The sequence below is a fragment of the Pipistrellus kuhlii genome, unplaced genomic scaffold (assembly GCF_014108245.1).
Source record: "Pipistrellus kuhlii isolate mPipKuh1 unplaced genomic scaffold, mPipKuh1.p scaffold_m20_p_22, whole genome shotgun sequence".
Taxonomy (NCBI): Eukaryota; Metazoa; Chordata; class Mammalia; order Chiroptera; family Vespertilionidae; genus Pipistrellus; species Pipistrellus kuhlii.
In genome coordinates this window covers 10710677-10738166 of record NW_023425521.1, presented here as the reverse complement: position 1 = coordinate 10738166, position 27490 = coordinate 10710677, and the positions used below count along the sequence as shown (strand labels likewise).

At 38.9% G+C, this 27490-nt stretch overlaps 2 protein-coding genes across 4 annotated transcripts in view; one reads left to right on the top strand and one right to left on the bottom strand.

The window, feature by feature from the left end:
* The first annotated feature begins 14407 nt into the window (after positions 1 to 14407).
* Positions 14408 to 27165, top strand: RNFT1 (ring finger protein, transmembrane 1). Of its 2 annotated transcripts, none has more exons than XM_036451482.2 (9): positions 14408 to 14565; positions 15912 to 16343; positions 16540 to 16616; positions 18431 to 18531; positions 19901 to 20054; positions 20298 to 20453; positions 22455 to 22520; positions 25657 to 25758; positions 26416 to 27165. In XM_036451482.2, the coding sequence occupies exons 2-9, from the start codon at positions 15953 to 15955 to the stop codon at positions 26548 to 26550; spliced, it is 1182 nt and encodes a 393-aa protein (XP_036307375.1). In that variant the 5' UTR covers positions 14408 to 14565; positions 15912 to 15952; the 3' UTR covers positions 26551 to 27165. The 2 variants fall into 2 exon arrangements, with proteins under 2 accessions (XP_036307375.1, XP_045442347.1); XM_045586391.1 differs by lacking the exon at positions 14408 to 14565 and adding an exon at positions 15397 to 15547.
* RPS6KB1 (ribosomal protein S6 kinase B1) overlaps positions 26238 to 27490 on the bottom strand; it is a 48008-nt gene continuing 46755 nt past the window's right edge. For both annotated transcript variants that reach the window (XM_045586380.1, XM_036451462.2), the window contains exon 15: positions 26238 to 26347. In XM_045586380.1, the coding sequence (XP_045442336.1) occupies positions 26260 to 26347 (88 nt within the window). In that variant the 3' untranslated portion in view covers positions 26238 to 26259. The remainder of the gene's footprint in view (positions 26348 to 27490) is intronic.

Below are 27490 nucleotides of genomic sequence, written 5' to 3'. Positions count from 1 at the left end.
CTGAAGGGTCCCAGGTTCGATTCTGGTCAAGGGCATGTACCTTGGTTGCGGACACATCCCCAGTAGGGGGTGTGCAAGAGGCAGCTGATCTATGATTTTCTCTCATCGATGTTTCTAACTCTCTATTGTTCTCTCTTCTTCTCTGTAAAAAATCAATAAAAACATATATTTAAAAATAATTATAAAAATAGCCTGCTGGGATTAAATGTCTTAAAAAACTCAAATTACAAATATTTATTAAACTCTTCAATTTTATATCAGTTTTCCTCTCATTCACCCATACTGCATTCCTGATATAAGACACCATAAGGAGTTGTAATAAAAAAAATTAACTTTTTCTTTTTAAAAACTATCAAAAGCTTGCTACACCAGCATCCAGCAACAGGAGGAGAAATGTCTCCAGTCTACTACACTCCCCTCCAAGCCAAGTTTTAATTTGTTGAGAATGGGGGTGGGGATCCTATAAAAATCTTGGCAAAATACAGAGCTGCTAATTTAATCAATTTTAGTAGTTAAGGCAGTGATTTCAAGTGCTAACGCAATCTGTTGAAAGAACTAATTTCCAAGGTAGAGGAGATTCATTTATTTCTACTTTTCCTTCCCAGTTTTCCAATCTAAGGAAATGTGGTTAGCCATCATGAAACCACTGAGAGATTCCCTCCCTCCTCCCTACCTCCTCCCCACCTCCAACCCCCCCCCACACACACACACACACACACACACACACACACACACACACACACACACACACACCAAGATTTAGGAGGCGTAGGCTTTAACTCAAACCCTAAAGTAGCAGAGAAATATACTCTCCTTTTCCCTGGATAGAGTCTTCTAAACCCAAATGAAGTGGATCTTAACAGATGTAGAAATATACACATGCCTGAGAGTGCAGTAAGAACTAGAATTGGCCATTATAAGTGCCAGGAAAGTGACTTAAAGCACTTAGGAGTTTAGGGCAGGAAGAGAGCATTCCTTCGATGGTGCTCAATAAAGGATTCCTGGAAGAGGAACCTTGGACATTAGAATTAAAAGACATGATTTGAGGAGGTAGAAGTGGTAGGGAAATTTAGGTAAAGTAAGGGTCATGAAAAAGACATTGAAAGAAAACACAGGGCTGGTTTGGGGTATGTTTCCATTTTGTGGATTCCAGGGTTCATATGGGAATTGTAGGGAATAAATATAGTTGGGTTCAACTCTGTCTAAACAGAGTTCGAGTCAGGAGTCTATTGGGTGAGGACCTACCAGAAATCTGTTTATAGGAGAGACTAAATAGCCTCCCAGGAAAAAATTACATAAACTCTGCCTAATTACCACAGATTGGAGAATTATGAGAGGGGGATTTGCTTTTTTTATTTGCTTATTTTTAACTAGATTTTGTCATCTGATAAAGGGAGGTATTCAATAAAAAATGCTTCTCCTGTCCAGCCGGTGTGGTTCAGTGGTTGAGCATCAACCTATGAACCAAGAGGTCGAGGTTCGATTCCCGGTCAGTGCATATGCCCAGGTTGCTGGCTTGATCCCCAGTGTGGGGCATGCAGGAGGCAGCCAGTCAATGATTCCCTCATCACTGATGTTTATATCTCTTTATCCCTTCCTCTCTGAAATCAATAAAAAATATGTAAATATATATTTTTTAATATATTTTATTGATTTTTACACAGAGAGGAATTGAGAGGGATAGAGAATCAGAAACATTGATGAGAGAGATACATCAACCAGCTGCCTCTTGTACACCCCCTACTGGGGATGTGCCTGCAACCAAGGTACATGCCCTTGACCGGAATTGAACCTGGGACCCTTCAGTCCGCAGGCCGACACTATCCACTGAGCCAAACCGGTTTCGGCAAAATATGCAAATATTTTTAAATGCTTCTCCTTCCCATCCCAGTCCCCTAGAGGGGAAGGGATGGATTTTGAGTTTATCCCAGTGGCCACTGTTCACTTTAGATCTTTCAGCCCAGCCTATGAACCCACACTTAGTTTTCATGTAGAAAGAAGGGGTTCAAAGTTAAAAAATGAAAGATTTATGTTCACTGAAATCTCTAAAAGAATATGGGAAGAAAAAATGGTCACAGGAACAGTTTGGGTACCTTGGCATCAGAGTATAGCTCAAAAAAGTGAGAATAAGTCCTGCCTACCTGTGTAGGGACCTCAGAGGGCTAGGACAATAGAAGGGCTTCAGAGACAGAGTGAAGCATTGACACATCAAATCTTCCAGCTCACCAGTGACTCGAATGGTGCAGCTCCAGGACCAAGGATCTTGTGACAACGGCACCACTGACTTGTAAGCAGGGAGAGAAGCACTATAAGGTAGAAACACAGAAAACAGCTCGAGGGCACAGAGTCTGTGGAATTCCTCACCCTCAATGATACAAGGTGACATCAGAGGTGTCCTTGTAGTGTGGTGGGTGGATGAGAGTTAGACTTTTGGAGTTGGACCTCCGGGGCTTCATCCTGGCATTGTCACTTACTAGTGCCTGCTGGTACCTTCTGCACAGGGAACTGTAAGGATTTGCTCAGGTAACATATGTGACCAGTGGGACCCAGTGTCCAGTTCATAGTTATCTTTAGACACTTGATCTTAGCCAAAAGGCCGAGAAGCGATTCATAGTTATCTTTAGTGTTGTTTTTTCTTTTTTAAAAAATTTGAGGTATAATTGACACATAATATTAGTTACAAGTGTAGAACATAATGATTTGACATTTGTACACATTGAGAAATGATCACTCTTTTCTGTTATTATTCTTATCAAGGTGCTCATCAGAATGTGGATATCCCAGCAGACAACCCAGGGGGGAACAAAAGAGCCAAAGAAAAGGGGGAGTCTTTGCAGCAGGGGGGAGGGGCTGAGCTAGGAGAATGCTGTCTATTTTTGTGAAGGTGAGTCTGTCATTTTTATTCCCAGGCCTCTGAATCCTCAGGAGACATAAGCTATTTAGGCCAGACAGGGAGTGAGGCTGGAATTCACAGTGGATTTTGAATGTTTAGCTGAGAAGCTTGATTTCATTTAAGAGGTTATGAAGAACAACTGAAAGCACTATATTAAGATTAATCCAGAGATCTATACAAAGAAGTCAGAAAGGGGAAGCTCCCAGAAAGAGAGACCAGTATATGATTATTACCATAGACTGTGCGAGAAGACATAAGGAGCTGAAATAAGTTGGTAGCATTGAGACTGGAAATGAAGAGACAGATGTGAGAGAAACGCTTGGCGACAGAACTATCCCAGGATATATAAAGCATCTGCCTGACCAAGTTTTCAACGTGTTCCAGTCCAAAAAGAGTTTTAGAAACTATGCAAACCAGCACCTTGCCATATACAATCCAACAATGTATTGGATTTTTTTCCAACTGTTTGCATATATTGTTTTAAATAATGAAATGTTTTTTCCAGACCAAATTTCTAATTAATTTATTGACCACCACCTTAAATGATGACTCTCTAGTGCAGATATCTTAAATGATTTTCTTTTCCCAGTTCAAATTTGTAAATTTTAAACTATTTTATCATCTGTTGACCTATTATAAATTAAATTGTTAATGAAGTTTATAGTAAATGGCAAATATATAACCAGATCACCAGGATTTAAGAAAATATATTGACATGAATGACTTTGTTTATTGCCATTACTTTCCATTATCTTCCTGATAGTGTAATACTGATATTAAATTCAGAACTAAGAGTTAGAAACACTTAAAAATCATAAATATAGAAAACAGATTGATGGTTGCTAGAGGGGAGGAGGGTTGGGGGACTGGGTGAAAAAGGTGAAGGGACTGAGAAGTACAGAATGGTAGTTACAAAATAATCAGAGGATGCAAAATACAGCACAGGAAATATAGTCAATAATTTATAAACATAAAAGCCAAGCAACCAAATGGTGGAACTACCAGAACAACTGATCAGTGGCTATGACTTACGTGCACTGCCAAGCAGCCTGATGGGGGTGGGGCCAGCCAACCAACCGCATGTTCCTCCCCCTCCACCCACCCCCACCCCATCACTGAAGTGTGACCTTCAGTAATTCTAAGTAAATGCTCTCCAGCCTTCATAGACCAGGAACCTGAATGACGAGAGATCAGGAGGAAAACTGCTCACGGTCTGAACCATCACTCAGGTGTTCAGAGAGGTGTACAGATGACACTCCAACCAACTTAGTCACCTGGCAAGGGCCAAAATATGTGTTCTTAAATATCACACTGAACATTTTCTTCTCTTGTGTCCCCCCCCCCCCCATATAATTTCAGACTTACAGGCAAGTTGCAAAAGTAATACCAAGAACTCCTTTTTAGCCTTTGCCCAGATTCCCTACATATTAGCATTTGACTGACTGCTTGTTTTAGCTTTCGCCTTTCCTTTCTCTCTGAACCTTTTGAGAGTATATTATGAAGCCCCTTACTCATCAATAGTTCATTGTGTATTTCCTAAAAACACGGAATTCTTTTGTTTGTTTTTGTTTTTTTGCCCCACTCCCTCCCTCCCACACATACCCTCCCTCCCCAGAGTTTTATGTCCAATGGTTGTACTTATATGCATGTATATAAGTCCTTTGGTTGATCTATTATCTCCCCCAGATCTTCCTCCCCTCCCCACTGTAATTTGACAGTCTGCTTGTTGCTTTACTGTCTCTTGATCTATCTTTTGGTTCATCAGTTTATAATGTTCTTTATCATCCATAAATGAGTGAGGTCATGTGGTGGTTCTCTTTCATTGATTGGCTTATTTCACTCAGCATGATGTTCTTTAATACGGAATTCTTTTGTAATAGCCACAGTACAATGACCAAATCAGGAAATTAATATTGATACAATACTATAGCTAATCTTGTTCATGTTTTCCAATTTTCCCAACAATGTCCTTTATAACAAAAGAAAATTCTGGGTCAGGCTTTGCTTTTGGTTATGTCTTTTTAATTTTCATTCTTAGCATTTCGTGACATTGACATTTTTTTTTTATAATAAAGACCAGTTATTTTGTAGAATATCCCTTAACTTACAGTTGCCTGATGCTTTCTCATGATTAGACTCAAGTTATGCTTTCTTGGCAAAAACACCATAGAAATGTTATGTTCTTAGTATGTCCTGCTAAGAGGCACATAATGTCAATTTGTCTGATTATTGATGTTGACCATGAACAGTTCTGCATCCTATGTTTTCATTCACAATACAAAATTTCTCATGTCTTCCAAAATTCATGGAACATCATTTCAGTGTCTATACAGTATTTCACTTATGTACATGTCACAATTTATTAATTGATCATATTTCTGTTTCAGGTGTCACTACATTGGTAAGAATTAGAGTTATGTAACAACGAAGTTATAGATGCCTCATTTTAATAGAAATATTTTGTGTTTTGCCATTAAATATTTTATTGGCTGTTAATTTGAAATGTTTTTCAAGTTGTTAGAGAAATACTTTTCATAGGAGTGATTAAAATTTAACAACCAAATGAACAAGAAATATCTGCTTGTTCATTACTCATTCATTAATGACCATATTCCTGTAATTGCCTGCCCTCTACCGTGATACATACATAGCACAATACAAACTATATATATTTTTTTAATATTTTTTAATTGACTTCAGAGAGGAAGGGAGAAGGAGAGAGAGATATAGAAATATCCATGATGAGAGAATCATTGATCAGCTGCCTTCTGCTCACCATCTATTAGGTGTGCCCTGTAACTCAGGAATGTGCCCTTACCAGAAATCTAACCACTGAGCCACGTCAGCTCTCTTTATTTAAAATCCTTACCCGACAACATTCTTCCATTAATTTTTAGAGAAAGCGAAGAGGAGAGGGAGAAACACAAGAGAGAGAAACATCAATATAAGAGAGATTTATTGTTTGGTTGCCTCGGCAACAGAAGTATGTCTTTAACTGGAATTGAACCCAGGACTCATCAGTCCTCAGGCTGATGCTCTATCCACTGAGCCAAATCGGCTAGGGCCAAGCTATAGTTCTTTATGATGTTATGTTCTCTTGCCCTCTGGAAATTGTCTCTTATTTGTTTGGAACTTGCATTCTAAAACTGCCCCCTATATTTTATCAGCAATTTCAATTTCTACCCTCTCCGCTCTGGGCTCTGTCTAGCTGCTGACCTTGGCAGAAGCGTGAGAGAAGAGGACTTGATAGCTGTGGCAAGCAACAATGCGGAAAAGCTGATAGGATGAATTTGTTACCTGAGGTTAAAAGTTCAGCACTTTCAAGCAAGTGTAGGGCAAAAAGATGAAGTTCTTTTATCAAGGACAAAGCTCTTTTATCTTTTTTAAATAACTCTAAGAGTTTTTGTCATATAAGAAAGTTTTTGACACCCTTAGACTTACATAAGTGATGTTCCACTGGAGGGTCTTTGAGAGCAGGGCTCACTAGAAGATATCAAGCTATTGTTGCACTCTAGTAATTATTACTAATCACAAACTGGAAGTGCATGAAAGACTTACTTATATATGCTTAACCAGTTTACTGAACCAGTTTACTGAAGAGTTTCAAATTCAGGGGGTATAAACGTCAAACTTTTTTCTCTCATGGGCCCAACTGCACTATGTTTAATCCCTTCTGTCCCTTTAACATCTTGGGCAAATTCTATAACTTGCTGATCCCTTCGAATGCTAAAAGTCAAGCCCTTAAAAAATTACTATTATACCCTTCAAACCTAAATGGTGCACTTAAAACATGCAATACTATAGATATACTAAAAAATTATTCATTGTTTATCTGAAATTCAAATTTAATTGGGTGTTCTGTATTTTTTTTAAAATTTATTTTATTGATTTTATACAGAGAGGAAGGGAGAGAGATAGAGAGTTAGAAACATCGATGAGAAAGAGTCATCAATCAGCTGCTTCTTGCACACCCCCTACTGGGGATATGCCCGCAACCAAGGTACATGCCCTTGACCGGAATCGAACCCGGGACCCTTCAGTCCCCAAGCCGACGCTCTATCCATTGAGCCAAACCGGTCCCGGCAGGTGTTCTGTATTTTTATTTGCTAAATCTGGCAACCCTGAATTTTACTTCATTTCTTCCTCACCTACTTCACTTCCCGGAGCGGGCATGCCCCGAAGGTGGAAGGATGTGGCGCGAAGAGGCAAGGTCTACACTGACGTTCCTCCCTCCCCACCTTTCTCCTCTTGGTCTGCTGAGGTTGGTGGTGGCAAGGAAGGGTGGAAAAGGAAAATATCTCTGACTCCACCCTCATGACCTAATCACCTCTCAAAGTTTCCACTTCCAAATACCATCATCACTTTGGGTGTTGGGATTTAACATATGAATTTTGAGGGGACACAAACATTCAGTATTTTTTCAGTTTTCTTCAGTGAATTTTATCATTTTAACTCTTACATTTAAGTCCATTTTGAGTTAATTTTACACACAACAATATTTTAATAAATATTGTTGGTACATGGGAAATATACATGGTTCATATATAGATACTAAGTGGTCTAAATTTGCTTTATGAAGATGGGCTTCCTGAAATATAATGAACAACATAAATTGATGAACAAAAACAGATCCAGAGGCAGAGAAATATTGGTCAGAACCTCAAACCTCAGGGAAGGTAGGGGAGGGGAGAAGTAAGGGGGAGAGGTCAACCAAAGGACTTATATGCACTCATATAAGCCTAATCAATGGACATAGACAACAGTGGGTAAGGGCATGAATTGGGGGGGGAGGGGAAATGGGGGACTAAGAACACATATGTAATACCACAACCAATAAAGAAAATTTTTTTTAAAAAAAGATGGGCTTCCTGAAACCACCATCTTAGATAATTCAGTATTCAGTACAGCAGCAAAAACTTAGCACTTTAAATCTGGCTGGAATGCAGATAGAGACTGACATGTTAGATTTAGTACAACTGTAGAATTAATACTCAAATCTCCCATGCTGCACAGTTTTCCCATATGCTGCATAAAAATGCTATATAGTTTCTCACTCATAAGCTGCTATGTTAGGGTGTTAGCTGGTTCTATGCCCTCAACTTGCTTAATGTTTTCATTTATATACAATAGAATTTTATACCACATAGGCCAAACCATCTATTGTAAAGTAATTTACAGTAAAATCATAATAAATTTATACAAAGTATTGATTTAACATTAATTTTCAAACTGTGAAAATCAATGAGCCATAAATCCGTAAATAAATTGGTGAAACAAAAGACGTGAATGACAAGAAAAATTAGTCACTCTGTTGTGTATGTGCTTTTTAGATAGCTAAATATATGGGAAGAGGAAAATATATATGGGAGGAGGCGTCATAAAATGTAAAATTAGCAACATATAAAAATAACAATGCACAAAGAAGTAGGCTCTTGTAACAAAATTGTGAAGAATACCACCCAAGAATCTGGTTCATAATCTTGACATACTGGCATTCCAATCCTGACATACTGGCATCCCAATTACTTTGAATGATACCCTGCAAAGTAAAGCATCTTCACATTCTTGTGCTTCCAAAAAAATTTGGAGCAGATCGGTAGCACAATCTATTTAATTTTTAGAATATCATGTTTCTGTTTGTGTGCATATGTTTGAATATCTTTACTATTGAAAAGACCACACTGAAGACATCACCTTGGCCACATAACAGTCTGCATTCCCAGGGGGTGTTTGGCCCCCTCTGCTTACTTCATAAGCAATCGTTGAACTTGGGTTTGATAACCTGCAGTAATGCGAACTTAGGACTTCTGATACATTAGGGGTCTCTTCAGTTTTGACTGGTTACTTAGAGATTGTGGCAATGCCAGTTTAGTCTTCATTTTGGTCAGAGAAAACCTTTTTTCTAAGACCATATTTACCCTTTGCAACCCAATTTCAATGGTGTCAACTGGGCACAAGAGAGACCAAACAAGGAAGTCACTATGTTAATGAAGATACCATTATCATTGCTTGAGAAAAAGAGTAAGTCCTTCCTTTCGTCATATTTAATTGATATTTCCTGTCTTTATATTGCCATATACATACTAATTTGGGGGGAATATCTACATTCTATATTCTCAACATAGTATCTATCTAATAAAATCTTTGTGGATGTTTATAGACCTTCTCCCTGGAAAATATGCAGGCAGTCTAGTAACTCTATATTTATATAAAAGCCAAAGAACTAGGAATAGATCAGAGATCTGGGAGAGAATAAGGATCATATCCAAAGAAATCAGTTGAGAATCAGCTTTAAGTATAAATAAATCACAAGTAACATTTTGTGGAGCAAAAATTCATAAAAATAAATATACTAATTGTTTCTTCCTACATATTATAAATAAATTATATCATGCCATGGGTAAAGATCTTAAGTAAACAATTGCCACATGAGAGTCAAAATTCTCCAGCATATATTCACTGACAAGGGACTGCTTTACAATCTTTTAAGAAATCTAAATACCCAATTTATTTACTCTAAAGAATAGGGCATATAAACTCAAAATCACTTTATTTTTTCCATCTGTAAATGTATAATACTAGTGTTGACTTCTTAAAAGTCTAATTCCCAGCAACAAATAATGTATGTACACACTTGCAATTTCTGACTGATTAGAGCGCCCTCATGTGTGTCTTTGTTGTAATATTTTAGACATCTAAAAAAGTATTAATCTCAGCAGCACTATAAGTATGTCTTTATTTTCCCATATATAATAGTTCCAAGTATCACTCAGTAATCTAGAGTGTGATAATCCTAATACATCTCATAACTTTTCATATGCCAAATTTTATTCTAAAGTAATGAAGTTATTATTGTTATGGTTTAAATTTTAATGAATGAAAGGGTTTTTCCTTTAAAGCTCCTAAGTTTTTCATTATAATATTATTTTATTATCATTCCTGGAAAGAAATATGTAGCCATTTAAGTTGTTAATTATATGTGATAACCTGTCAATATCATTTAAGGAGTGGATAACAGATCAAAGGGCCAATTGTATCTAAATGTTTCTAAATAAAAATCTGTCTAAATCATTGCAGAAAGATTTTTTCCTATTTAAAAAATACAATATTGGAAGGATCCAAATGAAAACCTCATTTTTTTGAAAACTACATAAAATTAAAAAATCTCAAATCCAATCATATTTTAAATGGCATTTATCCAACCAATATTTCAGAGGGTCCACACTATGTGCCAGAAATGAGATGTCAAATTGAAGGAAACCAAAGTCACTAAAGTAAAGCCAAAAAGCACTAGAGTTTTTTTCCTCCTATAAAATAACTTAGTAATAACTGCCTCATTCAAGAGAGTTGCTACAAAAAGCTAATAATATAACATATGTAATCACATTTTCTAAAGAGAGAAGTGTTGTTGAAATGTGTGCCAGAGAAACCTTGGTGATTCCAAGGACATCTTTTATGGGTTGTTTTGTATGTGGAAAATACTTGAATGTGAGAGCCCAGTGTTTTTTTTAATAAAAATTTTCTTCAAATTTTCATGATGAAGAAAAAGTGAGAAGAATCATGTCTCCTAAGAAGTCTGAACTATTGTTTTCTTCACTGATTAGGGTTTGGGGTTGTTTTGCTTTTTATCAGATGCAAATTAAATCTCTGCCATAAGATTTGTATTTGTATTGCCAAGGACAGGAATCATTTTCATTGATCTATGACAGAAAGAGCAATTGCTTTATCAATTGTCTACAGGTTAACTACTACCTCTATGAAGTTGTAAAGTAGTCTAGTCATGAGAAAGTCAAATGAAGATGCTCACCCCTACATAATCAGATAATCCCCAGAGAGTCTGCTAAATTACATCCTGCATTCTATTGAAAGGAGGCAAGTAATCCCTTTTGCTTATTTTCAATTTTTGGATATTTTTTTTCGTAATACTCTTTACCCTAGACTAGAAAACTTTACTTTGTTTTTCTTTGATTTGGTCCTTCTTCCTTCATAGAATGCTTTTTCCTCTGTTCATGACCAGTTATATCTCGTTCTTTCTTTAAATCTGGGTCCCAGCTTGTTTACTTTGAACACATTTTTGTTTTTTCCTTCTTTCACTCTTATGTGATGTGGCTGATCCTCAGTTCATTCACTAAACATTTGAAGAGGAGTTAATTTTTTATTTAGGGGGAAAGTGTGATGGTATTATTTTTGTTAAATGATCTTTATTGGTTTGGCATATGTATATTCTAAGTTTTGCTTTAACTAAACTAGCATAAGTGCTATGTATTTACAGTCCCTGACTTTCTGTCTCCTTGTTTTATTGATTACTAAGAAAATGGTATTAAAATCCCTGATTATAATTGTGGATTTGTCTATTTTGGGGGTTCTATTAATATTTACATCGACTATTTCTAAGCTTTCTTATATATCTATACTAATAAAATAGAAATATGTAAATTGACCATCACTTTGCAACACCCACAACCAATCAGGAGCATGCAAATTAACCCAACAAAGATGGTGGTAGCCCCGCCCCCCCTTCCAGGCCTCTGGGCATCACCCCTCAGAGCCTCCTTGCTGCGCTCCACACCTGTCAACCATCCTCACAGCCTCCCTGTGCCCAGCCCCCGGCCTCAGAGGCAACCCTCTGGTACCTGAGGTCATCACTCCCCATGTCTGGCATCTCCCTCTACCCCACCCCTGCCCCGCTGCTCTGGTAAACAAAACCCTAGGGTTGGACGCACCTGTGAGCTCACTCAGTGCACAGTTAGCATGCTCTGGGAGCCCCAGGCCAGCCAAGGGGTGATGGTGGCAGCTGTGATGGCAGAGGCAGGCGGCTCAGCTTTGTTTTGAATAGATGAAAGAGGCCACCTACATAGTAACCCAAATTATCAGATCTCCCTCCTCCCAATGAAGGGGTCCAGTTGCATCCCACTTTCACAATGGGAAAGTGAAATGCACTAGCGCACCCAACCTCTCTGGTCCTCCCCGCCTGCCTTGCTCCCCACCTCTTCCCCTTTGCGCCTCCTGCACAGAGGAACTCTGCAGAGGAGGAGGGCAGGAGGGCGAGGAGGAAGCAGTACAGGGCTTGACACCTCTGCCTCTGCTGCACAGGCTGCTGGAGTGAGCCCACCGCATGCCAGCAGCCAGGGGAAGAAAGACCTACTCTTGCATGCATCTTCATGCATCAGGCTTCTAGTATATATATAAAAGGCTAATGTGCAAAGTATCCCCTTGGGAGCTCAACCGGGAGACCGGGAGTTCAATTGCTCACTATGATATGCACTGGCCACCAAGGGGCAGCATGGAATGAAGGCAGGCCCTGGCCAACAGCTAAGTGCATAAATGTTTAGGATTGCAATTTCCTTTTGACAATGACCCCTTTATCATGAAATAAGCCTCTTATACATAATAAAAAATAAATAAATAAAAAAGCTGTATGGATAGGTACATAGGATATCCATTATTCACTATTCGCTTTTGATATGTTAAATAATTTGCAAAATACGTTTAAAAATAGTAGGGAGGCCATCATCAAACTTTAAAAGGTTGGAAACAATTGAACAATAGGCTATATGGAAACATGGAAATTTAAACTGGGATAAGAAAACAGAACTATAGGGTATGCAGTAGGGGATTTTGAAGAGTAGAAGATAGCAGGAAGGGATGCTCTTGATACGTGAGAGAAAAGAAAGGGAAATTGGAAGTAGGAAAAGGCTCCTAACCCTGGGTGGGAGGACACCAAAACCATATATTCCCTTTCCCACAGGGCCTAGAATTGTGTTTGATTTCAGGAAATTTTGGAAGGTGAAAACCCTGGCTTTTGCCAGGGTAGTAGCATCATTGCTCCATTCTGGCTAGTCTAGTATAGCCAGTCTTACCTCTTGACTTAACTGCTGTCATTACCAACCAATCAATGCCCAGCACACAGAGTGCCTATGGCCTTAAGGGTTGGGCCAAAAGAACCTGGCAATTTGGTAAATCTTTACCATGATTAATTTACCTAATCATCATCCATAGGCAATTCAGGGTAGGGTTTCTCATCATAATCTATGCTTTTTGGCTTCTTAAATTCCCCCAAGCTGGGTTACATGAAGCAGGGCCTTTTAACATTGGGGGACTATCAGGGAGTCCCTTGGTTCCAACCAACTTTGACTGCACTGTAGCAACACCTTTGTTTCAACAACATCAATATCTGCCACATTCATCCCATTTCTCAATAACCATCTGAAGACTTCAACTCTGCTGAGATAAGTTTCTTCCTTGACTCTTCCCTCTGCCTCGCTATGATTTAAATACAGTCTCAAAGTGAATAACTGAGGTTAAACAGTGGATTCAGTTTTACTCTGACTGACACAGGAGAAAATAAGGCACAAACAATTTCACGGTTCAGGGAGCCTCAAAAAATCACACACCAGCAACCTAACTTGGGCAAAATTGTTGTAAATAGTTCTAAATCGGGTAGTAACCAATACAAAGACCAAGTATTACTAGTTCCACTCGATACTCAATTCACAAAGTGTGTATAGGAATGTAAATTTATCCTTTCCAGCGAGGAAAGACTAAACCCCTTGCCCAAGTTAACTTAGCCCACATGGCATAGAATATTGAATTTCAAGAACCGTGGGAAGACATTCCAGAGTTATTTACTTGACGTGAATCTCTATAAACTAAAGGTATAAAAAGTTCGGGGTTTGAGAATGGAAAGGCTATTATTGGTGGTTGTGGAGGGTGGAGGAAATGCATGGCATAGAATTATCTTTTAAGATATATTCTGGCCGGGGAACAAGAGGCAGGGTTTTTTCGTTTCTTTTGCTTACTTTCCCCCCCAACCCCCGAATAATCTTTTTTAGAACAGATTTACGTGAACAGAATTATAGTGAAGATTGGAGTTCCCTCTACCCCCGCACAAACTTTCAAAATCTCGCTTTTATTTGCACCCTCCCCCCCACTTCCCTGGCTTCCGCGCCGCCTCGGGTTTGGCGGGGCCGAGCTCCCACAGTGCACCGTGGGGCCGGTAACAAAGCCCGGCTCCGGGGAAGCTTCGCCCCCGCCCGCCACAACTAGGTCAGGAGTGACGCGACCGAAACCCCCGGCCGCGCTCGCCCCGCCCCGAGCAGCGCACATTCCCCGCCGACGTGGCTCCTCCGGCTCCCGGGGCGCGCGCGGGGCGGGCTCGTCAGGCGGCGGGCGGCCTCCGGAGGGGAGGCGCCTGGGGCGGGACGGTCCCCGGCTTCAGACAGGCCCCGCCTCCGAGGGCCGGTTCTCGAAGCCAAAACACTTTGACTCTTAAAAACGCCCACATCTCAGAGGCGCCTGGCGGGTCACACACACATATAGAACACATGCACATACGTGTCGCCGGTTGTGTCTAACGCACAAGCCTGGGCGTCTTCTGAGGCGGAGCCCCCGCCTCTCCACAGCCGGCGGCCCGGCGGCCCCACGCCCCCCGGGCACGCTGGGCGCAGCCCTTCCCGCCCCGCCCCCGGCGCGTGCGCGCAGCGGCGGGCGCGTGCGCGTGCGGACGTCCGGGGACGCGCGCGCCGCCGCCGCCGCCGCTGCCGCCGCCGAGCTGGGCCGGAGTCGCGGGTCGCGGGGCTGGAAGGTGATGGCCCGGACGGAGGGCCGTGAGGCCGCGGCTCCCGCTCTTCCTGCCATCGCCGCCGGCGCCTCTCTCTGCTCATCGTCATGAGGTCAGGCCTCGGGGAAGCGGGCGGCGGCGGCGGGTGGGCTCTCGGGAGAGGAACTGAGACGCTCGAAGCTCGAACGTGGGTGGAAGATTCTGTCCTGAGGATTCCGAAAGAGTTGTTTTGCGCTGACTTTTCTTTTTCCTTCCCTTTCTTGCTCTTGCATCGAGGGAAGTTGGGAGGGTTCTATGTTTCTCTTTATGAAAAAGGCGCTAACACTGTCGCGCCCGATGTTGGGCTTCAGAGGTTTGAGGAAATAAATAGCACGCGTGGCGTCGGAGCATCGGTGGAAGCTTTGAGCGAAAGGAACTAAAAAGCCCAACCTCCGTACAGTAACTGAAAAATATATATATAAGTATATTCGAACCTACTAATGAGATAGAATGACCTGCCGTTCCCTAGCTGCTTCCTACAGACAAGGCAGGTTGGGATTCCCACGCTGGCCACTCAGGGTCTTTTCCTGTCTTCTTGCGTGAGCCGCCGCCCTCCCCCAACACACACACACCCCGATGGTGGCATTTTTAAGGGGCAGGCTGTGTAACTGTCCTTATTCAGGCTAGAGTTGTCTGGTAATTTACATGGCGACTCCCCACGTCTTCCTATTTTAAAGGTATTTGGGTAATATTTGGGTATTTATTGGAAACTTTTTTATTAGCTTTGGCAAAGCTCTTTCAACATAAGACAAACTTATAGGTCACCAGTGAAATGTTTATTAGTTCTCCATGGTGTTTAATGAGGCATTAAGATTTAATTTTTCTTCCTAGCCTTTCCAAGCATTAGCAAACGATTCTTATGAATGTAGTGTCTACATTGGAGATGAAAATGCTCCAGGTGAGCAGAGTAAATGCACTGAAGTATTAAAATATGAATACTAGTGTTCACATCAGTCACATTGACTGTGCACCCATACTTTATGTTGCTGGTTCTTTATTAGAGAACTGGAGGCATCTGAAGCTCGACTTCTTTGGTAGCAGATGTTCCCTAAAAGGTAGTTTGTGTAAAGCAGCAGAGCCTCGTTATTAACAGAGGAGTCTAGTAACAAGTTAATAACCCAACCTGCGCGGCTCAGTCCTTGAGTGTTAACCTATGAACTAAGAGGTGAAGGTTGGATTCCAGGTCTGGGCACATACATGCCTGTGTTGTAGGCTTGATCCCCAGCGTGGAGTATGCAGGAGACAGCCAATCCATGATTCTCTCTCTCATCATTGTTGTTTCTCCCTCTCCCTTCCTCTCTGAAATCAATAAATAAAAAATAAAAATTTTCAAAACAAGTAATAATCTGAGAATAATTCATCTGTGATTATCAGCCTCTAACTGTTCACTTAAAATATTCTCTGCTTTTTTATTTTTAGAAGACGGAGACCTGAAGCAAAGAAAAACGTATTCAAGGGTCATGCAAGCCGACTGTAGCCAATTGCAAAGAGCTGCAGGCAGTGAGGCTGCCTCAGCCTCCCAGAGTGTCCACACAAGATTGACAGAAGGTTCTGGTCTTCATTCTGGAGATGTGCATATCCAGGTTGACTCCACACCTAAAGAAGGTGCTGAAAATCTAAACTCCAGAAGTACAAGGTCAGGTGGCCATAGCTGCACCCAGGGATGTGTACAGAGTCATGCACAGAATCAATTCCGTAACCAAGCAAGGCAGCCTGGTGATACTTCTATGGAGTCTGGAGATCATGGCAGTAGCTCCTACTCCGAATTCCGATATCTCTTCAAGTGGCTGCAACAGAGTCTTCCATTTATTTTGATTCTGAGTGTCAAACTTGTTGTGCAGCATATAACAGGTAGGGTGTAATAAAATATTGAATTGTTTCATGCTAAATTCAGTAAATTTATTTTTGGTAATCTACTTTAACCTATGTAATTTTGTTAACTGATTTTCTGCGAGCTTTTAAAATTGAAAACGTTTCCTTTAAGTTCACGTCATTGTGTTAGCTTTTTGATTTTTCTTGCAATTAACTGGAACTTATTATCTAACAGGAATTTCTCTTGGAATTGGACTGCTTACAACTTTTATATATGCAGACAACAGTATTGTAAATCAGGTTTTTCTAAGAGTAAGTATAATAAACTAAAAAAAAACCTCTCTGTAGATCATGTACTCATTTTTTAGAGAAATAAGAATTAAGATAGTTTTTTTTGTTAAATTTAGACACATATATTATGACAACTATAATATATTAAGGTTTTTTTTATCTAAACTAGAGGCCTGGTGCATGAATTCATGCACAGGTAGGGTCCCTCAGCCTCCCCAGCAATCGGTCCGATTGGGGACCATCTTGCCCAGTCTCGGGGTAGGGTCATGGGAGGTTGGTCGGCCACAGGAGGTTGGCTGTGGGAGTGCACTGATCACCAGGGGGCAGCTCCTGCGTTGAGCGTCTGCCCCCTGGTGGTCAGTGTGCATTATAGCTACCAGTCTTAAAGGTTGCTTAGGCTTTTATATACATAGATGATCTAGCATACATGATCTGTCCTTCAGCTGAATTAGTTCACCTTATTTTCTTTGTAAGTTGGGTACCTGATAGAGAAAGAAAAACTGGATAGGATTAAAAAGTTTAGAATGAATTATTTGATTTGTCAATTGCCTTCATGTTTTATGAGTTAGTTTAACCACAATACATAATATAATCATCATTAAAAATTTTAGCTGTCGCACTGTCAAATTTAAAGTAAAGAAAATGTACATTGAATAAATGGGAATTGAACAATTTAGGTCTCTCTTATTTAAAGAAAATTAAACCCAAGTAGTTTTTACATAACATCCTATATAATAAAAGCCTCTCAATATGCTAAGTGTCCCACTGTTCATTAGACTGTTCAACCAAGTCACTATGATGTGCACTGACCACCAGGGGGTAGACAATCTGACTAGTAGGTTAGCTTGCTGCTGGGGTCCAGACACATCCTAGAGTACTCCCATGGTCCCTCCCCAGCCCTGACTGTGCACTGGTGGGTCCCAGATTATGAGATGGCACAGGCCAGGCTGAGGGGCCCCACCAGTGCACATATCTGTGCACTCTGTTGGTTTTGGGCCCATTCCTACAGACCAGGCCAAAGGACCCCACCGGTGCACAAATCCGTGCACTGGGCCTCTAGTAAGTTATAAAAGAGTTCTATTCATATAAACTATTGGAAAAACTAGGACCAGTTTATAAAATCTCACCTTTAAGCAATTTTAAACGGCAATATATTTGTAAGGATCATGCATTCTGACCTGGAAATTTGTAGTTAGAACCTATGAAACCATAAAAATTATTTTGCCGAAGCCAGTTTGGCTCAGTTAGAGCATTGGCCTGTGGACCAAAGGGTCCCAGATTTGATTCTGGTCACGGGCATGCAGCTTGGTTGCAGGCACATCCCTGGTGGGGGGTGTGCAGGAGGCAGCTGACCCATGTTTCTCTCTCATCAATGTTTCTAACTTTCAGCCCCTCTCCCTTCCTCTCTAAAAAAATCAATAAAATATTTTTTAAAAAATAAAAATAAATTATTAAATTCTTATTGAATTTCTCAGAATTTAAAAAATATATTTATAAGCCCTGGTTACTTAAATACACTTGTTAACATTTTGTTTTGTCTGGGAGGCTTGCTGGGTCCTTTTTGTTGCTTGTAGATTTGGCTTCTTTCAAACATAGGTAATGTTTTTATACAAGTGAAGAAACTTGTTATTTTAAAAATGTATTTCACTGAGTTCTATTTTGTTCACTAAAGATATATAGTGTGATGTACAGTTTAACAAATATTCTATATTTTTAATGTTTAATCTGTTAAAACATTCTAAGTTAATAAGTTAGTCATTAAAATAAAAGTTAATGATATTTAAATCTTTGGCATAATCCAAAGTAATAAATTCTAAAATTGTTTTATTTTTCAGGAAAGGTGCTCAAAGATTCAGTGTGCTTGGTTACTGGTATTCTTAGCAGGATCTTCTGCTCTTTTATATTACACCTTTCATTCTCAGTCACTTTATCTCAGGTAATTAGAGATCCAAATATACAATCATATTTTTATGTAACATATTCCTTAGCACTCTGCATATATTTTACTTGCATATACTTACTGTTATAGTTCAATTTTTACCCTCTCCTTCAAAGATTGAAAGCTTCAAGTGACTTTTTCAGAATTGTGTACCCACTGTCTTGATTCCTAGCAGGCGTTTGATAAATATTTTTGATACTTAAATTTTTACTTATATCATCAATAGTTATTAGTATCATTTAGTCAATATTTGTGGTCTGTTTTTGTTTTTTTATATATTTCTTACAAATAAAAACGTATACATTTAAGTTGTACGTGATGTTTTGATTTATGTGTACATTGTGTAATAAGAACATGATCTTTGTAGAAGTTAAGAGAAGACTTGCTAAAGGACAGTAGTTGTTAAGTTTCCATCTTAGATGTAAGTGTTCTAAAGTTTTGGCTCTAATCAGATAATTAAAAGTCCTGGTTTTCAGTCCTGTTGGAGAGGTGTGGGAAATTTCAGATACAGTTTGTTAGTGGACCCAATAATACTGATTGGCCTGGGTGGTATATAGAGGGGGGAAATCAAGGATGACACCTAGGATTTTTGTTGAAGCAACTGGCTGGATGATAGTAGCTTTAGTGGGCTTGGGAAGACAGGGAAAGTAACTGGTTTTGAGGGGGAAAATCAATCATTTGTTTTAAATATATTGAGAGGTCACATGGAACTATTAAATGATTTCAAATATGTATGTCAGGAGCTCAGAGTAGAGGTTAGGGCTATATATTTTGGTGCATATGATTGATATTTAAAAACCAAAACTAACCAGGAAAAATATAGTCAGAGAAGAGGACTCAGGACTGGACATGCCCACAATAAGAGGAGGAGCAGCAAAGAAAACCAGGAAGAAGCCAATCATCAGTCACAAATGAGAACTAGGGAGTGTAGTGTTAGAAGTCCAGGAAGAAAATAATTCAGGGGGGTAAATGGGAAAAGGGACAGGACCTTTGAATGTGACAAGGTGGAGGTAGTCGATGATCTGTACAAAAGCAATTAAGTGGAAAGGAGGGAATGGAATGCAGATTGGAGTTGGTTGAGAAAAGGACATATTTAATATTAGTGAATTTTTTTTAGATTATAGGCTAGAAAGGTATCAACCATGACAAGTTAGGAAGGCTGTTCTTTTATACTATCGAGGAAAGATGCAAAATTAATACATTTTAAAAGTCTATAGTAAGCAAAATGTTACTGTTTACGTGAACTCTTGCCAATTTTATATTTTTCACACATCAAAATAAATATTCAGTAGCAAATTTAAAAAAATCATGAATACTTTACCTTTGTATGTTGCTCTGATAAGTTTTGATGTTTTTCTCTTGATAGCTTAATTTTTTTAAATCCTACTTTGGACTATTCGAGCTTCTGGGAAGTACTTTGGATTGTTGGAATTACAGACTTCATCCTGAAATTCCTCTGCATGAGCTTAAAATGCCTTGTTTTATTGGTGCCTTCTTTCATCATACCTTTTAAATCCAAGGTAAGAAACTAACATGTTTTGTTGATACAATGTTAATAAACCACTCTAATGCTATTTAGTCTAAATCTAATTTTAATTATATTATCTTAGACTGGCCATCATTTGCTCAAAGACTTAAACCAAATATTGATCTAGGGAAAAAATCAGAATTATATTTGCTTCAGCATCATCTAAAAATTACTTCCCATATCATATATGGAAAAAATATTATTTAGATAACTATTTGTTCTCCTTCCTTTTTAGGGTTACTGGTACATGCTTTTAGAAGAATTCTGTCAGTATTACCGAACATTTGTTCCCTTACCAGTTTGGTTTCGTTACCTTATAAGCTATGGGGAGTTTGGTAATATAACTAGGATTCTTGGAATATTGCTGGCTTTACTCTACCTCATACTAAAAGTAGGTAACATTCTTAATATTGTCATATGATTCATATAATGATTACAGATTAATTTACCATTGCTCATGAACTATTTTACAGTTTATCTTTTAGTTTATATAATAGATTCTGTATCTAGTTAGAAATGGAATAATGGAAATACAGTCTTTATATTAATCCAGTGGTACAGATTTTATTTGGGGAATAGATTTCCACATAGCATGGAGCAGGGGTCTTCAAACTATGGCCCTCGGGCCACATGCGGCCCGCAGAGGAGTCTGATCCGGCCCGCCAGGTTTTTTGGGCAGTGAGCGCAGCCGAGGTGTTACAGTAGGAATTAGTAGTTCATATAGTCCAGCCCTCCAGCTCTCTGAGGGACCGTGATCTGGCCCCCACTTTAAAAAGTTTGAGGACCCCTGGATTATAGACATGGGAAAGAGAGAGTAAGTAGACTAGAACATACCCATCTCCAACAGCAGCATCTATCCTACACATAATTCTGAAACTAGAGAATCTAGTATATTTTAATTGTTTAATGGCCGTTTCTTCTATGTCTGTTCCCCTCAGCTTAAATCACTTTATGAAACTTTAATATCTAAATCTGTTAAAAACATGTGAGTGAGGTAAAATTGCCTTGTCTTTGACATAGTTTACTTTATCTATATATATAAATGCCTAAGCAACCTTTATGACTGATTGACTGGGACGACCGGTCCACCAGTCACTATGATGCACACTGACCACCAAAGGGCTTACGCTCAACGCAGGAGCTGCCCCGGTGGTCACTGTGCTCCCACAGTGGGAGTGCTGCTTAGCCTCTCCCACCTCCACAGCAGAGCTATTGAGTGGCTGCGGTGGCAGCAGCAGGCGCAGTGAAGCACAGCTCAGGGTCCTCCCCAGCCACCTGCTGCTTAGTACACTGCTATTTCCCTGGCACATCAAAAGTCTGCAGTTAATAAGTCTCCAGAGAACACTCAAGAGTAACCAGGACGAGCCTGATATTGCCACTGGGCTCCTGGAACTCTGCCTTGGGCATTGAAATCAATTGCCTTGGAGCTACAGAGGAAGGCAGCAATCGGAGTAAAAGTCAGAGAGATGGCTCTGAAGGAAGGGGTGTGGGCAACAGAGCAGCCCCAGTCCCGAAGACCCTTAACTTTATATTCACCTCGGAGTGTCTCTTATCTGGCTCCGAGTAGTGGAAAGCCTCCAGCAGGGCCCAAGGCATCCACTGGGGTCCACCAGGCCAGCAAGGCATGACCCTGGTTGAAGAAGGGACACTTGCAAATATTTTTCAGGAAGTGCGGGGAGGGGAACAGACTCCCCACATGACTTCCCAGTGGCTCAAGGGGATATGGGAATTCCCCAGGCACTTGGGTGTGGGCTCCAGATTTCCTTTCAATGTGCACGAATCTGTGCACTGGGGGCCACTAGTACTGTGTTTCCCCGAAAATAAGACCTAGCGCATGGAAAGATAAGACATCCCCTGAAAATAAGACCTAGCGCAACTTTGGGAGAAAAAATTAATATAAGACACTGGCTTATTTTCGGGGAAACGGGGTATATATACATTTTTAAAAATATACTTTTATTAATTTTAGAGGGAGAGGTAGAAACATCAGTGATGAGAATCATTGATTGACTGCCTCCTGCAAGCCCTCAACTGGGATTGAGCCCACAAACCAGCATATGCCCTTGACTGGAATCGAACCTGGGACCCTTCAGTCTGCAGGCTGACAATCTATCCACTGAGCTAAACCAGCCAGGGCTAACTTTATATTTGTGTTGACCAAATTGTACCTCTAGGTATTCAGATTTCCTTTTTTTTTTGTTTTTTTTTGTTAAGAGTTGGTTGAAATCTATAAATTGAGTAAAATATTTTATAATTGGACTTTAAATATATTTAGATTGAAATGATTACTTGTGATATGCAATATTTGATATTGTGGCACTTTAGCTTTGATCTCGGTTTAGCAGATAGGGCTCTTGGAATTAATGAATAATCTCTTCATTTCCTTTTTCAGCTTTTGGAATTTTTTGACCATCTAAGAAATTTCAGACAGGTTTTGAGAAAATTTTTTACACGACCAGTAAGTACATTTTAATTGTTAAAGAAAAAACACTTTTAGCCTTTCTTCATTACAAAAAAAAAAAAAAGGTAATTCACCTATTTTACAAATATGGGTTTCATTACAGTTTTAAAAACTTTAGTACTTTAGCACATAGGGTTATGAGAATGATTTAGGAGTTTTATCTATGATCAGTTTCTTGACTTTCATATTAACGTTACCAAGTGCTTATATATTTGAATGTGCTTGCCCTTTCTAATCATTTGACATTCTTAAGGGTTTATAAACATTCCTTTAAAAATTTTGTCACGGCCAAAACCGATTTGGCTCAGTGGTAGAGCATCGGTCTGTGAACTGGAAGGTCCCGGGTTTGATTCCGGTCAAGGGCATGTACATTGGTTGCGGGCACATCCACGGTAGGGGGTGTGCAAGAGGCAGCTGGTCGATGTTTCTCTCTCATCGACGTTTCTAGCTCTCTATCTATCTCCCTCTCTGTAAGAAATCAAAATATATTTTAAAAAAAGAAAAAAGAAAAAATCAGACTGAGAATCAAAGTTCCTTTAAAAAAAAATCTTGTCACAAACTTTTATTCCTTTTCCTGTTTTAAATCTATAATGATGGCTTTGTGTATTTCCATTAACTCTTTATTCAATTTCTGTGAAGGCATTGTAATTTACTATGTATATGAAAAAACTCATTAACAAAATTTTCTTACTGGAAAAATTTTCCCATCAAAACTCAACTCCATATGCACAAACTAGAGGCCCGGTGCATGACATTTGTGCAGTGGGGGGTGGTGGAGGGAGAGGTGTCTCAGCCTGGCCTCCACCCCACCCAGTCTGGGATCCCTTGGGGGATGTCCACATTCCTCTTGTAGCCTAGGACCCCTTGCTCCTTAGAACTCATTGCAGCTTCTGGCCAAGTAGTGCTCCCCCTGCACTGAGTGTCTGCCCCTGGTGGTCAGCACGCAACACAGCAACGGGTCGTCCCACTGTTAGGTCGATTTGCATATTAAGCTTTTTTTATATAGGGTAAATTCAAGGCATAGAATTTAACAATAAGTTGACACTCCAGCCTGACCAATGTGGCTCAGTGGTTCTACTGATGTTACAAATTTCAGACAAAGATTGTCATCGGCTCATTTTCTACTTAGTAGCCTTTGTGGTCAACAGGTTTCAGAGTTTGATCCTCAGTTTTGCAGTGCATTAAGTACTTACTTTGTCAGGACTCAGGGGACCTTACTAAAAGAATGCCAACATAATGATAAATGCTGAAATACAAGAAAGAGGATGTTATCTCCAAAGTGGGCTATACCAACTGGTCCACTAAGATATATTCTTCCTTTAAGACATAGTAATATAGTAATAAGTTTTTTTGCATACTATTCAAACTTCATTATTTTTTTTATTATTGTTTTTTAATATATTTTATTGATTTTTTGCAGAGAGGAAGAGAGAGGGATAGAGAGTTAGAAATATCGATGAGAGAACACCATCTATCAGCTGCCTCTTGCATGCCCCGTAATGGGGATGTGCCCCCAATCCAGGTACATGCCCTTGACCGGAATCGAACCCGGAACTTTTCAGTCCACAGACCGACGCTCTATCCATTGAGCCAAACCAGTTTCGGCTCTCTTGATTTTGTTAGCCCTCGATGTTGAGTACAAGTTTAGTTCATAACTTCAGACCATGCTTTGCTCTCATCATGATATGGTGTTCTTACTTCCCCTTAGTCACCTTTTCCCCATCATTTCTACAGAAAGCTGATGTTATTTTAACATTCTGTCACATCTAGTTAATAACTAAATTCTCCTGGATTTGGTGAGGAATTAAGAACTTAGATCAGTCAAAACCGGTTTGGCTCAATGGATAGAGCATCAGCCTGCAGACTGAAGGGTCCTGGGTTCGATTCCGGTCAAGGGCATGTACCTTGGTTGCGGGCACATCCACAGTCGGGGGCAAGCAAGATGACTCCTCAATGTTTCTAACTATGTCTCTCCTTTCCTCTCTGTAAAAAAACAATAAAATATGTTTAAAAAAAAAAAAAAGATCTTAGATCAGAAAGATGTTTAGTTCATTAGAACAGTGTTTTTCAACCTTTTTTGGGCAAAGGCACACTTGTTTCATGAAAAAAATCACGAGGCACACCACCATTAGAAAATGTTAAAAAATTTAACTCTGTGCCTATATTGACTATATATAAAGTAATTCTCTTGAATAGGAATCAAATAAACACAAAGAACGTATTTTATAATTACTTTATTATGAAATATTAAGTAAACAAAATAGTGAAAAATTATAAAATTCTTGTCTTGTCTGCACCTACGGCACACCAGGCAACATCTCGCGGCACACTAGTGTGCCGCGGAACAGCGGTTGAAAAACGCTGCATTAGAAGAAAAGGAAATTCAAAGAATTGCATTTTTATTCAGACAGTTAATTTTGAACATTTAACTCTATCAAAGTGATATTTTGCAATTATAGTTCTTTTATAAAATGTTTTTTCCTAGTACTAAATGCTCTGATTTATGTGATAATTAAGGATAATAATTAAAATTATTTTTAGATATAGTGGCAACACATTGTTCAGTCGTTCCCCAACCTTCTTCACATTGAACTCACCTGGAGAACTTACAAAAATTTCAGAGTCCTGTTGTCACAGCCTAGTATGTCTGGACCTATTGAGACAGTCTCCAGTCTGGAGCACAGAAATCTGTTTTTTAAAGCAGTCTTTCCACATGAGTTGCATTCAGTCAGCCAAGCTCTGGATTGGTTTTTTAGAACCACTGCCATAGATAATAAATGGGCCCAATTTGGCAATATGAGGTCATCTAATACATTAACATATAGGTTTTATAATAGCTCTATTTCAGACTGCTTAGTTTCTTACACCAGTTGAATTATGTTGAATTTGAAGCCTATAATGAGAAATCCAAGTGATTCTAAAATTTTCAAGTTCCTATTATGTATTTAATTTCACCCTGATGAGTCCATCAAAATGTGGTTCTGCATATGTAGTTCAGCTTTGAAACGTTTGTATCCTTTGGGAGAGTTTTCAAGTACCTAGTTCCAGGGATATTTGAAAAGTAAAGCACTACTTGTATATTGGAAGTACAGGAAAGAAACTGGTAAATGAAAATAACTTATTATCTTTATAGACTTATGGAGTGGCTGCCAGCAAGAGACAGTGTTCAGATGTGGATGATATTTGTTCAATATGTCAAGCTGAATTTCAAAAGCCAATTCTTCTCATCTGTCAGGTAATTATATTTTTAAGCAACCTAAATACAACACTTCACTATGACTTGTAAGGCATATTTATATTAGTTATAAGGAAAAAGAAACTACAACGTTTAGCAGAAAGTAGCATTCAAGGCAATATTGGTAATTTCTTACTTGTGATTACGGATTTGGTAGGTTAGCTAAATCTTATCTATGTTCTAATGATTTTTATGCAGAGGAATGTCTGGAGAAAAAGAATTCAAATGGCAAATTGTCTATCAATGTGATTTAAAAAAAAAAAAAAAGGCTATTTGTAATAATGGATTTTAGTCTTTTAGAATAATGCCAGCATTTGTTATTGGATTGTGGAAGGCCCTTTCCTATACTTTATGGCAGTTACTCTCAAAGACTTATTAAGCCATTAAGTCACTATACTTGATCTTAAAGTTATCACCTAGAGATAGCTTATATTTAATTAAAAGTGATTAAAGGTTAGTATAGTCAAAGGAATAGTAGCTCTTACCAGTAACACCATTCTTTTATTCTGGAATGTCATACTTTCTCATTTGTAAAGTAAAGGGATTAGTGCTCTCCAAAATCCCTTTCAGCTCTAAAGAGTATGATTGTCTATAATGAGATGAATTTAAAATAAAAATGTTATCAAAATTAAAATATAGTTTTTAATTTCCTTTCAGCATATATTTTGTGAAGAGTGCATTACCTTATGGTTTAACAGAGAGAAAACATGTCCGCTGTGCAGAACTGTGATTTTAGACCATATAAACAGATGGAAAGATGGAGCCACTTCATCAGACTTCCAAATATATTAAGTTGTATAAACTGTTAAAGCCACAAAAACACTTAGTTGTTATAGTCCAGTTTATCAAGATTGTTCAACCTAATGCATATGAGACATTTATTCTATCCTAATCATTTGACAGATGATTGCAGTGTTAAATTATGTTTTCTTGTTAATGTTACCAAAAAAGCAATTGGATAACTAGAACTATAGAGAAACTATAAGAACTATAGAGAAACTCAGGTATTTTTTCCTGACATTGTTTTCAAAATAAATAATATTTTTAATATTTTAAGATACACTTTATCTGAAAGTAGAATTTTCTTTTGTATTGACTTCTATATTTCCAATTATAAAAATTCTTAAAATTTTCATAAAAGTTGTATTTTTAAATGAACATTCTAAATGCTATATTTTACCTGTAACAGATTTTGTAAGTGAAGATTTACTGAGGATGATATATTTTAATATTGTTGTATTCTCTATAGTACGATTAGCAATCAATGAGAATACATGATTTAAATGTATTGTTTGTTGACCTTATATATACAATCCTGCCATCGGTTTTAATGTTTGTGATCTTGCTTTTTGTATAGTGCCATGGACTATCTTGAAGTACCTATTAAAATAATTCACATAGCTACAAGTAGCTGGCTTCACTGATGATTTGAATAGTATAACATACAAGACCAACTCAAATCTTAGAAAACAGTTCCCCTTATAGTTTTCTCCAGAAGTGTTTTGGAATCTGATGCTTGAATCACCATCAGTTAGGAGATTAAAGCCTGCATTCAGAGGCAACCAGATGCTTTGGATTGTGTGGTTTGTTTGCCTCTTAAATGTTTGTGTAGTATGGTGGAAAAAGGAATGGGGCACTATCTCTCTTAAAACCTCTCAGGGGGAACCAAGTTCTAATACCAGAAGTCTGAAGTGGTAGTTATATTTAAGAGTACAAGGCCTCTGCCCATTTT